This window comes from Staurois parvus, unplaced genomic scaffold (assembly GCF_062004578.1).
Source record: "Staurois parvus isolate SC_StPar_1 unplaced genomic scaffold, SC_StPar_1.0 ptg000092l, whole genome shotgun sequence".
NCBI lineage: Eukaryota > Metazoa > Chordata > Amphibia > Anura > Ranidae > Staurois > Staurois parvus.
In genome coordinates this window covers 553073-570172 of record NW_028317888.1, presented here as the reverse complement: position 1 = coordinate 570172, position 17100 = coordinate 553073, and the positions used below count along the sequence as shown (strand labels likewise).

Here is a 17100-nt window from a genome sequence, read left to right as displayed (position 1 = left end):
CAAATGTCCCTCCATCCAGAGTCTATATGTCCTATGACATCACACTGACCTCACAGCTCCTCCCCCCAATGTCCCTCCATCTGGAGTCAGAGAATCCTATGACATCACACTGACCTCACAGCTCCTCCTACCAATGTCCCTCCATCCAGAGTCAGATAATCCTATGACATCACACTGACCTCACAGCTCCTCCTCCCAATGTCCCTCCATCCAGAGTCAGAGAATCCTATGACATCACACTGACCTCACAGCTCCTCCCCCCCAATGTCCCTCCATCTGATTTTCTCTGATGCTCTTAGGATGTGGGGCCCCTTGGTATCCTCACATGTAAAGTGGGACTGTTGGTCCTGCGTTGTATGTAATGACATCAGAATGCTGCAACAAGCCTATACCCTGCGTAGTGTGGGGGTCCTGTGGGGGGAATTATACCTCAGCCTGAAGTGGGGCTTTAATAAAATGGAGACCTGAATGGAGAGGTGAGGAGGATTCTGGGAATATCATTTGATGTGACTATTTGTGTTCAGATGTAGAGTTTTCCTCCTGTGAAGTCTGGAGATCATATGACATCACATTGCCTCCACCTCCCTCCCTGATAGAAGAGAGAAAGAAGAAGAAGATTCTAGAAGTCACCAGAGAGATCACTGAGCTGCTGACAGGAGAGGTGAGCGGTGCCGGGAATTCTGGGACATTCTCCAGTAACAGACAAGGGATGTGTCTGGATGGTGACTGTATCATTGTGTGTGTCAGGTTCCTATAAGGTGTCAGGGTGTCACTGTCTATTTCTCCATGGAGGAGTGGGAGTATTTAGAAGGACACAAGGATCTCTACAAGGACGTCATGATGGACAATCAGCCGCCCCTCACATCACCGGGTAAGAGGAGACTTTATTGTAAAGGAGAGAGCAGTACGGAGGATCCACCTAGATCCCCCATCATCTGATAAACACATAGAAACAATGGATTCAGTCAGTGTGTGTGTTTCCTACAGATGGATCCAGTCATGGGAACCCACCAGAGAGATGTCCCCGTCCTCTGTATTCCCGGGATTCCACACAGGAAGGTCACACCATCCCTCACCATCATCAGGTAGATGATGACAATTATTGGTAGTTGTGATTTATACACAGCATGTTTGTTACAATGAATGTTTTATTATATCTTTCAGAGTGGAATCCTCGGGGATGATAATATTGATGTTAAAGAAGAGTATAAAGAGGAGGATGAGGAGTATGGAGTGATGGAGGAGTTTTCAGAAGGACACAAGGATATGATGGAGCCACCTAATACCAGGAACCCACCAGAGAGATGTCCCCGTCCTCTGTATTCCCGGGATTCAACACAGGAAGATCACACCATCCCTCATCATTGCAAGGTTGGTGGGATGGAGCATCTAGAACATGAACTCATAGAGACAATGTGTGGATGTTTATGTGACCTTACATTTTACAGATGATATTTTCTCTCATTTCCTTGATTTAGAGTGGAGATCCAATCGATATAGAATTTGAGGTGAAAGCAGAAGAAGAAGAGGCGTATGTGAGGGATGATCAGCAGTCTATGGAGGAGGATGGAATAACGGGGACATTTATAGAGGAGGACACTCCTACAGAGATCAGCACAGGTGGGTCATGAACACTAAATCCATTCCTCCACCCATACTGCTCACTGATTGGTCCAGAGTAGGGCGGGGACTGGGTGATATCAGCCTGTAATCCCCTGGTCACTTTCCTGAGCTGTGTTCCCCGTCCTGTATTCCTGGATTTCTCTCGGATAATCTTCCTTCTCTGTGCTGCAGACACAATTTATGTCTCTAGACTGGATTTATGGAGGTTCTGGGGTTCAGCTGGAGGCAAAATGTTGATGTTTACTATAGATGTTGCTCAACTTGGCATTTGGCGTATGAGACTTGGACATTTTTCCCCATTCCCGGGTCTAGTAAGATCTCTGACAGAACATTTCTCCCAGGGTTCCTTGCTCTGTTGTCTGCTGGCTGTGCCGGGTGGAGGGATATGTCTGTAGTGTCTCAGCCCCAAGTCACTGAGTGCAGTCTCAGGAGATGGGAGGCAGCGGTGTGGGATCTCTGCAACTTGTCTCGTGTAGACATTTAAAGTGGTTGTAAACCCTCCATATACCCAGTGCAATGACTGGCCTCAGGTGATACACAGAGATAAAACAAATCCTCCTACATACGTTGTACCTGTTTATCTGTGGCACTCTCTTCTCTATATTTGTTCAAAGTACAGAATTTATACAGCTTCTTTAAGAAGTCAGAGAAAAAGGGGGAAGAGAGTTGAAGTCACTCTCTTCAGTTCAGTGAAGTGATCTCTGAGAGATGATTGGTTGGTATGGACACACCCCTTTCACACAGGAACAGAGCTGAGGCTGTCAATCACAGGCTGTGTGCTGGAACTCCCTCCCCGTCATCTTTTTTTCTTTTGGTGTCAGGAAGACTTGTCAGAAGGGACTCAACTGCTGATCACAGAGGAAGGAGACAGCAGACAGAAATGGCTCTTATTGCTCTGGACTGAGACAAGTACACACTGTAGAGGGATATGCTTTGTTCATATTCCATGTCTGAGGGTTACAACCACTGTAAGTGATCTCTGATTACTAAACACCAATTTGATGTGATCCTTACACTATGTATTAGTGTGGCCCCCTTGTCCTGAATAGAGGTACTATGTGGGTTTAGTTTGTGGCTGGGCTGTACTTGGCTCAGGCTGATTGTATAGTTCTTCACTTGGTTTCTCCCTAAGTTTAGGTTGTCCTGTGATGTCTCACTGTGGCCAGTAGATGTCACTGCTATCACTGGACATAGGATGAGATTTCACCAACCAAACTAAAGGGATATTAGACCACAAATGTCCCATATTGCAGCTTACCAATCATTGGGTGTGGCGGCTGCATTCCTTTTCTTTGGCTTTTTTCCCTGTTTTCACCTGGTGATCTGGCCAGTAACACACCTTCTGTATTAGAGCGCCCCCACTGTGGAGACAGCAGCATGGTCAGTCTGGGGGGAGGGGAGTGTTAGATGTATTAGCAGATATAAAAACAGTAACTAATTGAAGCCAAACTCCAGATCACACTTCATAATCAGTTACATCAAACATTTCTTTCCTTTTGGGATAAAGGTTTTGCATTAATAAATAAAAGCTGATCATTGTAAGCCCCCTGTCAGTGGGAAATGGTCTGCCTCATCCCTGGAACTGATACATTCTGCTGCAGAGTTTTTATAAAACAGATTTAATGGCTAGATCACCAGATGAATATAGAAGAAATCCTAAACAAGAAAACTAATACTGTATAGTCCTAACTTTTGTATCCTATATGGTAAGTTGTACATTACATCGGCCTTAATTATTTTGCACCCATTTCCTCCCAGCTGGACATTTTATATCGGATGATGTGATTGGAGCACAGACTTTTACATGGTGATAATAATGTGATAACATCCTCCAAATTTGGACCCTTAAACAGAAAGTGATAATGAGGGAGGAGTCAATACCCCAATGATGGTGGTCTTCAGGATCAGTCCAGTCTTCATCTTGGTTGTTCTCCCCATCCTCACTCTCTGACCTCTGGTGGGGCTCAGCCCCGCTGTTCTTCATGACTAAATCATGGACTAAATAAGGAAGTGCAGTACTTCTTGTGTTGGGAAGATGGCGATGAGTGATAGAGGGGGTGGGGACCCTCGTCCTATAATCCCCTCATCACTGTCCCTCCTATAAAAGACAGTTCTGGTTGTTTCCTCACTCTCTGACTAAGGTCCATGAATAAAGAAATGATCTGGTAGGAGATCAGAGGAGCCATTTTCTAGTTCCCTTGAGGGTGGAATTGTAAGATCCTCAGAGACCAAGCTGCCTGATGTGGGCGGAGTCCTGGTTTGGGGGAACCAATCAGCTCCTGTCTAGTAATCCTCTTTGTCTTTGTATTTTAGTCCATGGCCGGGAGATGAGGAAAACCTCCGAGGATTGTCTCACTTTGTCTCCAGACTGGAAAGTAGAAGATGAGGACATCACACAGTATAGTCCAGGAGAAAACCCGGCTCCCTCCAATGTCCATCCGGCACCACCCAGTGTAGATGGACCATCGGATTCCTCGTATCCTGAGGAACCTCAGACTGTGCGGGACCGGGCCGGCCTTCCAACAGGGAAGAGCTTCTCCTGTACTGAGTGTGGGAAGTGGTTCTATTATAAATACCATCTTAATGTGCATAATAGATCTCACACGGGGGAGAAGCCGTATTCCTGTCCTGAGTGCGGGAAATGTTTTTCACAGAAGTCCAATCTTTACACACATCAGAGATGTCACACGGGGGAGAAGCCGTATTCCTGTCCTGAGTGTGGGAAATGTTTTTCACGGAAGTCCAATCTTTACACACATCAGAGATGTCACACGGGAAAAGCCATATTCCTGTTCTGAGTGCCGGAAATGTTTTTCAGATAAGTCCAGTCTTTGCACACATCAGAGATCTCACACGGGGGAGAAGCCATATTTCTGTCCTAAGTGTGGGAAATGTTTTTTTTACAGAAGTCGGATCTTTACAGACATCAGAGATCTCAAACAGAGAAAAGTCATATTCCTGTCCTGAGTGAGGGAAATATTCCTCACTGAAGTCCTGTCTTCCTGTACATCAGGGGTCCCACACAACCCTGGAGGTGTATTGGTGCCTTGAGTGCGGGAAATGTCTTCTAGATGAATGTTGCTGGACATCCCAGTTCTCATGTGGGGAAGAAGCACACCCTGATATACACCTCAGATATACTCCATGGCTGATCTTCATCATGGAAGGAACAGTCCATAAGGAGATCAGAGTTCCCCAAAGACATGGATGAAGTGTGGGACCGGGTTGGCCATTGATAGCAGGAGAAGAATAAAAATGGAGTCCTGCCCTGTGATTGGCTAAGTACGTTTTGTGGTGGGAGATTTCACAAACACTTGGAGGTCTGTATAAAAATAAATATTTCTACCTCCTGTATACCGGACACTCCCCCCCCCCCCCCTTCCTGCCCAGGCCGACTGGTAACTATCAGCGCTTTCACACTTTGAATGACAATTACACAGTCATGCAACATTGTACCCAAATTATATTTTTGTCATTGTTTTTCACACAAATAGATATTTATTTTGGTGGTATTTAAACACTTTTTACCATTTTTGCTTGTTTCTTGTTTTTACAAATCGTCTTTCTTTATAAATGTAGACAAAGGTGTATTCTGCGCCATTTCTTGGGTACAATAACCCCAATCAGTGTCTATGATTCAGTGTGTAGGAGAGTTATAGCGTCTACAAACTATGGGATAGATGTCTGAAAATCCATCATGTCTGATGACGGCAGATCTCATTTCTGAGGATCACAAACACCAGAACGGTACAAATTGTCAGAACTTTATCTGTGAGGAAATAATCCGTATAGAATTCATGGAAACAGGCGCGATCTGGAATGAAGGAGATTCCCTACTAATTCTCACAAAGTAACCGACATCCCAGTTCTGTATTTGTGATAATTGGAAGACAAAATAAAACACAATAATGTGCAAAAATATATATTTATTAATAATATAAATCAGTACAAAATGGGGATGAAATCTAATAGGTGATGATAAATAATAAACAATACAAGATAACAGTACAATGATCTAATCCACAATAATGGGGAGAAATACAAGCCAGCAATTACTGCCAAATATTAATGAATTACATCCAACTGTCTGGAAATGTCGTGTAAGAAATCAGTAACTCAGCAACATGTGACAACAGATATACAAATCCCCCCCGTGATCTCTCTACAGCCAGATATTCAACGCTCAACGTGTACCTTGCCATGACTTGATCTGGAATCCCATACACAGGCCAATCCAATCCGCTTACAATCTGAGATGAAGATGTAATGTTACATGAAGTAGTCTGCCTTGTCATATATATACTGTATACATCCGGATAAACCATTGACTAGAAGCCAGAATCAGCTTCAGGGATATGTAAAATCAATCTTCCCCAGAGGAGGGAAATGATAATAATTTATACTGCAGGTAAAATGACGTCACATCCCCTCCTGTGCTCACCAGAACCGTTATCGGACTAAACAATGTATCTGGAGATATAAGGGGAGTACAAGTTATCTGAGGAAAATGAAAGTTCTAGTTCCCAATATGGACTGTATGGTGTCAGTGATGTCAGCTTTCAGTGCGCTCACTTCAGGGGGTGTCTGTGTCCATCTGTTGTCCCTTGTCTCCCGTCTTGTGAGGTCTTGTTTTGTGATGTGTGTCCTCTTCTCTGTCCGTCTCTTACTTTTATCCCTCCAAATAAAACCTAGGCGGGCAAAGCTTCTCTCTTCTCACAATGACGTCAGACTAGGTGCTATTTTCTCTACTAATTGATTTCAGTGACCTGAAGGGGGCAGTATAGGATGAGGAATTCTCTGACATGTCTTCTGGAACATGACAAGGGTTGACCTTTAACCTCGGCTGGTAAGGACATGACTACATTTAGAGAGAACTGCTTTTCTGCCAGGTTTGGTGTCACACAGACTGGTACCCATGTCACTGCTAATAATGTATTACTGAAAGTGGTTGTAACCCTAAAAAACACAAATCCGTCTAATCCTGCAGTTGGGTAGATTTTACCTTTACTGAGCCATTCAGCTTAGTCTGGTATCTTGAAGCAATCCCTTTCTCCAGAAATCCCACCTGATCTTCTGAGCAGAATAAATCTGACACCAGCAGAAATATGGTGTCACCACTCCCCTTCTCCTGTGAGTGACAGGCTGTGCTGAGGAGGAGACCAGTATGAGCCTCCATGTAATACACTGCAGGGGGTGGGGGAGGGGGTGTCCTCTCCATGCTGGTCTCTGCCTTCACAAGATCCACAACTCAGCACTCATCATCACCAGTGATTGTTCTTGAGCCGAGGATGGAGGGGGGTATAACTGGGGGATTGTGTGACATCATATCTCCGCCTACTATTCTCTGGTCCTAAGCCACGCCCACAGACCAGCAGTTTGGAGGGCTGAGACAAGCTAAAGGAGCATTTTTCTGAGGTACGCTCACAGCTGTATGTATGTTTACATTAAAATGTATTCATTTATGGAAAAAAGTACATTTTTTTTAAATATTTGGGGTTTACAACCACTTTAAGTGATTCTGGAAAAAACAAATCTAGTAATATATATCAAGTAATGTATTAATTAAGTGATCCTAGAAAAGAAAATAAATCTACCTTTATATCCTACAAAAAGATGAGGTCATTATACTGAGACTTCTTATCTCACGTCTTCTGTAACATAACAACGTTGTCATACAATGAACTCAAACTGATACTTTATAATGTTACAAACAGAATATCCCCAATATATCAATATGTATTCATTGTTAAACCATTTCATATAAATATATGTATGTGGAAATGGAATCTAGTAATATAAACCTGGAGGACATAAGTAAGCAAGCATTCACTTCATGTAATACTGATAATAATACAAGTGACATTTTTGGATCAGATATTCCTGTCACATAATAATAACACCATATACAATGTAAGGTATAATATGCACTCTTTCCAGAGGATCATGGGAAATAATCATTGTGACCAGTTCTTGTGTCCTTTGTTCAATCTAGACATGGACTCATCCATTTATCTTACCACTTGGTGTCATGTCTAGTCTTCATCTTGTAGCCGTCTGATCCCACCATACCCCCCCCCAGATTTATAACCTGGGAACATAAGCTGTAACCACCTTGGAATGCTCTTAGAATCTGTGTTCAGAAACCATGAAATAGAATATACAGAACAAAATGGCTTCCAGCATGTCCATGTAGAGATGATAAGTTCAGGCCTTCCTGTTTCATTCTGTGAGCCCAGAACAGTTCCGACAACCTGGTGATCTATGATTGGCTCATAACCCTGTGGGGTGGTAACCTGTAGGCACCTGCTGATCTACGATTGGCTCATAACCCTGTGGGGTGGTAACCTGTAGGCACCTGCTGATCTACGATTGGCTCATAACCCTGTGGGGTGGTAACCTGTAGGCACCTGGTGATCTACGATTGGCTCATAACCCTGTGGGGTGGTAACCTGTAGGCACCTGCTGATCTACGATTGGCTCATAACCCTGTGGGGTGGTAACCTGTAGGCACCTGCTGATCTACGATTGGCTCATATCCCTGTGGGGTGATAACCTGTAGGCACCTGCTGATCTACTATTGGCTCATATCCCTGTGTATCCTGATCAGATGATGATTACAGAACTCCCAATGTTGTTCATGTAATGGAGTGCACAGTGTGTTCCATCCAAGAAGGGCAGCAAGGTAGAAGCCGGCAATTACAGGCCAGTGAGTCTAACATCGGTGGTAGTCAAGTTAATGGAATCACTCCTGAAAGGAAGGATCACTGATCACCTAAAAACACACAACTTGCTGGATCCAAAGCAGCATGGCTTTACTGGGGGCAGATCATGGCAGACTCATCTGATTGGACTTTTTGACTATATCACCAATGATTTGGACCAGGGTGGTGCTGTGGACATAGAATATCTTGATTTCAGCAAGGCATGTGATACAGTTCCACATAATGATCTAATACAGAAGTTGGACAAGCTAGGACTTAGCCCTTGGGGGGTTCAGTGGATGTGCAGCTGGCTAAATTATAGATACCAGAGTGTGGTTGTAAATGCGGATCACTCAGAACAGAGAGCAGTCACTAGTGGTGTACCCCAAGGTTCTGTACTGGGAGCTGTTCTATGTAATCTATATGTAAGGGATATAACTAAAGGGTTGTTGGGTAAGGGGATGTCTCTTTGCTGATGACACAAACATGTGTAATAGGGAGGATATCCCTGGAGGTGTCTGTAACATGGAACAGGATTTGGCATTTCTGGATGATTGATCAGAGAAGTGAAAATTGCAGTTCAATGTTTCTAAATGTAACATAATGCACCTATAGATATAGATCTTTATATCACTAGAGGGGTCACCAGCAGGAGGAAGGAGGTCCTGATTCCTCTATAGAAATCTTTCTATCACTAGAGGGGTCACCGGCAGGAGGAAGGAGTTCCCGATTCCTCTATATAGATCTTTATATCACTAGAGGGGTCACCGGCAGGAGGAAGGAGGTTTTAATTCCTCTAAATAAATCTTTACATTTCTAGGTGGGTCACTGTCAGGAGGAAGGAGGTCCCGATTCATCTATATAGATCTTTATATCACTAGAGGGGTCACCGGCAGGAGGAAGGAGGTCCTGATTCCCCTATATAGATCTTTATATCACTAGAGGGGTCACCGGCAGGAGGAAGGAGGTCCTGATTCCTCTATATAGATCTTTCTATCACTAGAGGGGTCACCAGCAGGAGGAAGAAGGTCCCGATTCCTCTATATAGATCTTTCTATCACTAGAGGGGTCACCGGCAGGAGGAAGGAGGTCCCAATTCCTCCATATAGATCTATATATCACTAGAGGGGTCACCGGCAGGAGGAAGGAGGTCCCAATTCCTCCATATAGATCTATATATCACTAGAGGGGTCACCGGCAGGAGGAAGGAGGTCCTGATTCCTCCATATAGATCTTTCTATCACTAGAGGGGTCACCGGCAGGAGGAAGGAGGTCCTGATTCCTCCATATAGATCTTTCTATCACTAGAGGGGTCACCAGCAGGAGGAAGGAGGTCCCGATTCCTCCATATAGATCTTTATATCACTGGAGGGGTCACCAGGAGGAGAAAGTAGGTCCCAATTCCTCCATATAGATCTATATATCACTAGAGGGGTCACTGGCGAGACGATGGAGGTCCCAATTCCTCTATATAGATCTTTATATCACTAGAGGGGTCACCGGCAGGAGGAAGGAGGTCCTGATTCCTCCATATAGATCTATATATCACTAGTGGGGTTTCCGGCAGGAGGAAGGAGGTCCTGATTCCTCTATATAGATCTTTATATCGCTAGAGGGGTCACTGGCAGGAGGAAGGAGGTCCTGATTCCTCTATATAGATCTTTCTATCACTAGAGGGGTCACCAGCAACCTCATGTAGAATACTGTGTCCAGTTCTGGAGACCTCACTTACATAAAGGTATTGATAAGATAGAACGAGTCCAGAGACGGGGAATACAAATAGTGATATCAGGAGAGACTTCAGGAACGTAACATGTCCAGTCTGGAGGAGAGAAGGGAAAGGGGAGACATGACTGAAACCTTTACATACAACAAGGGAGTGAATAAGGTTCAGGAGGGCAGGATTTTCAATATGAAACCAAAATGAAGAACATGAGGACATGACCTCCAACTAACTGGAGGAAAGTTCACAACTAATCTCAGAAAGTATTATTTTACTGAAAGAGTAGTTGATGCCGGGAATACATTTCCAGTAGAGGTAGTGAGCCAGTGACAAATCACAGAGATCATCACAATAGTACACAATGGATGGCTATGAATGAAAGACATTTATTGTGTACAACTGTCATGTGATCACTGTGATTGGTCATAGCAATCACATGGTACTGGGCTGGCCTGGTACAATGATCTGTCATCTAGTGGACACAGCAGGTGACATATCAAGATACAGCAGAGTCGCTAGACTTGGAGGACTTCATATGATGTCCACCCAGGATGGGAGAGATCCCGCTCAGCTGTCATTCTACTATAGGCCTGGGGGGAAGCAGTTCATTACAGGGGACACTGTACAGGTTCTATATGTAGTCTGGGGGCCCCTGTGGAAGTCCATGTGTGGACATTCCTACCTATGATAAATGACAGGCTAAACCCACCTGGAGACTTTCTCCACACCTGGAGTGTGCTGAGTTCTTGGAGAACGTCTACACAGTGTTTCCAGATTGGCTTTATCACCCCAACGAGCTCGCTCCAGTTCATGGATGTCATCATTATGTTTGGAGGATCTCACCAGTCAGGAGCCTTTCCTGTCATCCTACATGTTCCCTTCTGAGGATTGTTCTATCCTTCCAAACAAATGTATGAAATCATGGATGAGTCCTCCTTCTATGTGATCTAGAAGATCTTCAATCACAATGTCTTTATGGATGAAGTGGATGGCCCAGTTTATATATTATTTATTGCTTTACAGCTTTATTCCCTCCAGGATTCATTCTTTATTTATAGAACCATTCAAGGAAGTGTTCTTACTGTGAGAGATCTCCACCACCATTCCTCTGTGACCATTACATCCTTGTCATTTATGTCTAACATCTTCATTATGAGTGGATTGATACATATTTTTATGCCTTTGGATTTATTTTTGCATTTTTTTTACCCAAAAAGATCTGTTTTGGAGGTCTCTGTTTTATTATGTATTTTGTTTTTATCTTGTGTTCTGTGTCTTTAAGACTTTTCTATCTGTAGTAAAATATCTTTTTTAAACAGTTGGTTGCATAAGAGTTAGGTTTATTGTTTCTTACTGTTTTTTAGTTCTTTTTGATCTTCTCTGGTATCCCTGTAAGGTAGATACAATGCTGGAATGGTCTTTAGGGGAAGTTTCTTGGGGCTGCTGTTTCTCTGAAATCCACAAGATGGGGATCTCATTTCTCCCCAGACAGGACTTCTTTATGGGATACAGACAGGAAGTGATGTCAGGTACAGACAGGAAGTGATGTCAGGTACAGACAGGCCATTCCGAGAGGTGAGTTGGGAGGAAGCAGATCAGAGATATTTTGCTGCACTTGGCAGCAGAGGAGGTAATAAGATGTTATTTCCTATTTACACCCAGTAACCCCCGTCATGTTCGTCCTCTTCCTCCATAGTCATGTTCATCCTCTTCCTCCATCATCATGTCCGTCCTCTTCCTTCATAGTCACGTCCATCCTCTTCCTCCATAGTCATGTCCGTCCTCTTCCTCCATAGTCATGTCCGTCCTCTTCCTCCATAGTCGCTGTGACGTCTTTTATCTCCAGCAGATGATGATACACACATATATAGTGTGGGAACCCAGATTACCCCCTTCAGGGGCAGAACATTCCCCCACTTCCGGGGCCGGAACATTCTCCTCATTGTGGAGATAAATTCTAGTAATATGGTCCTCTAAACAAACAGCACTGACAATAAATAGACAAGACAAGGACCATCCTGACCATACATGGCCTACAAAGGGCAATGATGACACTACACAGGCAGCCAATGGGCAATCATTACACTATGCAGCCAACACAATGATGGAGTGCCGGGGTCAGGAGTATGGAGCATAGAGCCCCTTACATTGCTGCTCAGGAGGAAGGAAACATTCCTTTTTAACAGAAAATGTATATAAATCTGAGGCTCTTTAAGGAATGTCCGGGGGGTTTCAAAAATGAAAGGGACTTTATAGCGACTAAAACATTTAATATGTGTAACATTGTTCTGTTTATCTCCTCCTCCCCTCCCCCGCCTGTCTCCAGCACCGCACCCGGGGACTAGCAGGGAGGGGAGAGACCTTGCAGTGTAATGAGAACCGATTGGCTGCTCCTCAGGAAAGGGGAGTATCCGGCTTATCCTTCCTCCCTTTCACTTCCGGAGCCCTTTTTGCAAACATTTAAAAAATCATTTTAGCCCTAAAGATGACACGAAACCCCCAAAATATTGATTTTCTGAAAGTAGAGACTTTAGAGAATAAAATAGTGGCAGTTCTAATGTTTTATGTCAGAAAATATTATCACAAAGTCTAGGAAATGCCAAATTTCAGTAAAAAATACACTTAAGTTAATTTCATGGCACAAAAAAGCAATAAATGACCCATTTATGTGTAAAAATATAAAAGCCGAGGTTGCAGCGAGTAAATAGATATCCAACATGTCAAACCTTAAGTTGTGTGTGCTGAAATGGTGACAACCTTTAGTCCCCGGTATTATCTATAGGGGACACATTTATAGCCCCTTCTAGGTCATCAGTATGGAGTACGGAGGAGGTCTGCTCCTAGAATTTAATGGTGTGAACCTCCTGCACTCCTAACTCAATACTGATGACATAAAACTCCTAATAAGAGGAAGCTGCTGCCATCTATCATATACCTTATGACAGGGAAACAACCAAAAACATAATAAATTGATGCAGCGCTACCTAATATATAAATAATAAGTGAATAGAAATACTGAATATACAAACATATACTAATGAGTGATCATCATAGAATTATATACAGTGAAACCAATTCATGTGTAGAAGTGCCGGCCTTGTATAGTGTCCCCAATACTCAGTGTTAGCCGGATCGGCCCGGTCACTGCCAGCACTAGTGTTCAGCCCCTCCACTGTTCTTCACAGAAGATTTGTACCAATTGTGGGCCAAGGCAATTTATACACCACAATACATGGCGACACCCAAATTCAGCTCTTGTCACACAATTCACATGGAACTCTATCACCGTTTATGAAATTAAAACTTTTTTGGGATGAACCCCCAACATGGACATTACAGAAAAGAATGAATTGCAGTCATATTGGTCCGCAGACCCGATTCATCGTATGTCCGTGTTCTCTGCTGGTACATATATGTCCAACATGGACCAGCAATGTACTGGAACGTCGCTGGACTTGGAGTGGTTATACCGGGAGGATGCTTGCAGCTACAGGCATCATTCTAGTGCTGGTTTCTTAGCTGGTGGGCGGCTTTCATGTAAAAGTAATCCTAGTGGCCAATTAGCTGCAGAATTGTTTTTACCATCATTTTAAATGATTTCCTATAGCAGCAAATCTGATGAGATGAATGAAGTGGGTGTAAAGTGGAAGCAGTGGATCTGCATGGAGCAGCATCTTGAGCACAAAGCACTTTATGTTGTGGATGGATTTGCACACGGTTCAGTTTCCTTCATTTATTGATAAACCCCATAAGACCAATGAAGTGGGTGTAAAGTGGAAGCAGTGGATGTGCAGAGAATAGGATTTGGAGCCCCGAGCTCTTTATCTCTGAATGTCTCCACATATTTGTAGTGTATTTGTGATGATTTCTGTGCACACACAATAGGACAGCGCTGTGACACATAATGCTCTTCTAGATGACAGGGAATCCTTCCCTTTGTTACAGCAGCAGTCCGCTAGAAGGTTTTTGTAGGTTTGGAGTTGTTACACATAGCGCGGGTTTTATCCATTTATAGTGATGACATCATTGCCCAAATCTGGGGGTCACCAGCCATTTCCACCCTTTACTCCCAGCTGGGGGGCTTTGTATCCATATACCAGATGTTCTACAGGACTAAATCTACAATCAATGTTACTGCAAAATCAAAGGGGCCAAAACCCCTCCCCCGAGCAGTCATATATTTCTGTCCCCCTTGGTGGGATTGGAGGTGACCCCTCTATAAGGATCTACAGTCCATACACACCCAGCACAAGGCCGGGGTCACACTACCAGACGCTTCTCGGGGCTGCAGTTCCTCTGAGCTCCACAAGGTGGGGATCTCACTTCTACCCAGACAGGAGGTCTCTATGGAAGACAGGAAGTGATGTCAGGTACAGAGAGGAAGTCTCTATGGAAGACAAACAAGTGATGTCAGACAGGAAGTGATGTCAGGTAAAGACAGGAAGTGATGTCAGATACAGACAGGACATTTTAGGGGAGAGGTAAATCAGGAGGAAGCAAAGAGGAGACATTCCTGGATCTGGCGGCAGAGGAGGTAATACGTAGATGAACCCCTTCAGGGGGAGGAGTTGATGATAATATATTTGCCCCCAAAGCTGGCCTACATGGTTCAGTTTTATCGTTCAGCCAGCGGGATGACCATAAAAACTGAAGTGATTCCCCCATCCACACATTGTAGGTGGATGGGGGAATCCTCCCCGCTGCACTCTTGTATTCTGACAATGGGGGGACTCCTCCGCTCTCAGAATACACAGATCAGCACTGAAGCTATTGGCTGCAGCCGCTGGGGGAGTGGCTTTTATCCGGCAGTGGCCACACATGGATGGAAATGTGAGCGATCCCTGCTGAACCAGCTGAATTTCCATGGATCTATGGTCACCTTCAGTGACTTCCTCCCCTCCCCCTCATCTTCTTCATGATGGAAGTCATGCTGAGATCATCTCCCATTGGCTGAGCAATATTCTCATTTGTCTCTCAGCTCCTTCTTGCTATTCCTCGTCCTGCCTGTTGTTTCCTTGGATTGATTTTCTGTGTAGTGACCCCGGCTTGGTCTCTTGGATGCGCTCGTCTGTTGCTTGCCCTGACCTTTCTCCTGATTCCTGGACCTCCTCCTCATCTCTCCTCCATATCCTCTTACACAGCTTTTCTCCACACCTGCAGTGACCCTGGGGGGAGGAAACTTGGCACCAGCACGCCGCCAAATCCATCCCCACCATTAGGGGCTCTGGAGACAATTGTCTGCTATTTACACTCCGTTCCTCCGCACGTCACCTGATCACATGACCGCTTACTGCCACAGATTCCGGACAGATTTCTGGATGGTAAAGGTCAAAGTTCACTCTTCAGTTTAGGAGAGGTAGGACGCACCCAGGAACTATGATTTGGTTTGCATGGGAGTCTCATATAGAGGACCCCTCAAATCTCCCCATCCAAATGTCCCTCCATCCGGAGTCTATATGTCCTATGACATCACACTGACCTCACAGCTCCTCCCCCCAATGTCCCTTCATCCAGAGTCAGAGAATCCTATGACATCACACCGACCTCACAGCTCCTCCTCCCAATGTCCCTCCATCCAGAGTCAGAGAATCCTATGACATCACAATGACCTCACAGCCCCTCCTCCCAATGTCCCCCCATCCAGAGTCAGAGAACCCTATGACATCAGACTGACCTCACAGCTCCTCCTCCCAATGTCCCTCCATCCAGAGTCAGAGAATCCTATGACATCACACTGACCTCACAGCCCCTCCTCCCAATGTCCTTCCATCCAGAGTCAGAGAATCCTATGACATCACACTGACCTCACAGCTCCTCCTCCCAATGTCCCTCCATCCAGAGTCAGAGAATCCTATGACATCACACTGACCTCACAGCTCCTCCTCCCAATGTCCCTCCATCTTGTCTTTTTCCCTGTTCCTCTTAGGATGTGGGGCCCCTTGGTATCCTCACATGTAAAGTGGGACTGTTGGTCCTGCGTTGTATGTAATGACATCAGAATGCTGCAACAAGCCTATACCCTGCGTAGTGTGGGGGTCCTGTGGGGGGAATTATACCTCAGCCTGAAGTGGGGCTTTAATAAAATGGAGACCTGAATGGAGAGGTGAGGAGGATTCTGGGAATATCATTTGATGTGACTATTTGTGTTCAGATGTAGAGTTTTCCTCCTGTGAAGTCTGGAGATCATATGACATCACATTGCCTCCACCTCCCTCCCTGATAGAAGAGAGAAAGAAGAAGAAGATTCTAGAAGTCACCAGAGAGATCACTGAGCTGCTGACAGGAGAGGTGAGCGGTGCCGGGAATTCTGGGACATTCTCCAGTAACAGACAAGGGATGTGTCTGGATGGTGACTGTATCATTGTGTGTGTCAGGTTCCTATAAGGTGTCAGGGTGTCACTGTCTATTTCTCCATGGAGGAGTGGGAGTATTTAGAAGGACACAAGGATCTCTACAAGGACGTCATGATGGACAATCAGCCGCCCCTCACATCACCGGGTAAGAGGAGACTTTATTGTAAAGGAGAGAGCAGTACGGAGGATCCACCTAGATCCCCCATCATCTGATAAACACATAGAAACAATGGATTCAGTCAGTGTGTGTGTTTCCTACAGATGGATCCAGTCATGGGAACCCACCAGAGAGATGTCCCCGTCCTCTGTATTCCCGGGATTCCACACAGGAAGGTCACACCATCCCTCACCATCATCAGGTAGATGAGGAACAATCACTGATAGTATCATTAGGATCTGTACATTATCTGCATTGTTACCATTGATGGCATTTTTATTATATATTCAGAGTGGAAACCTGAGAGATCCTAAAGTTGAGGTTAAAGAAGAGATAAAAGAGGAGGAGGATGAGGATGGGGGGATGGAGGAGTCAGAGCTTCTAAAAGAACACAAAGATCTGTACCAGGACACCATGGTGGAGTCATCCAGCTACAGGAACCCACCAGAGAGATGTCCCCGTCCTCTGTATTCCCGGGATTCCACACAGGAAGGTCACACCATCCCTCACCATCATCAGGTAGATGATGACAATTATTGGTAG

General features: G+C 44.7%; 1 protein-coding gene across 1 annotated transcript in view; it reads left to right on the top strand.

Annotated features, from left to right (window-relative positions):
• LOC149468100 (uncharacterized) overlaps nucleotides 1-17100 on the top strand; it is a 109003-nt gene extending 91903 nt beyond the window's left edge. Inside the window, exon 2 of the mRNA XM_089670669.1 lies at nucleotides 16849-17100. Within this exon, the coding sequence (XP_089526795.1) occupies nucleotides 16849-17100 (252 nt within the window). The remainder of the gene's footprint in view (nucleotides 1-16848) is intronic.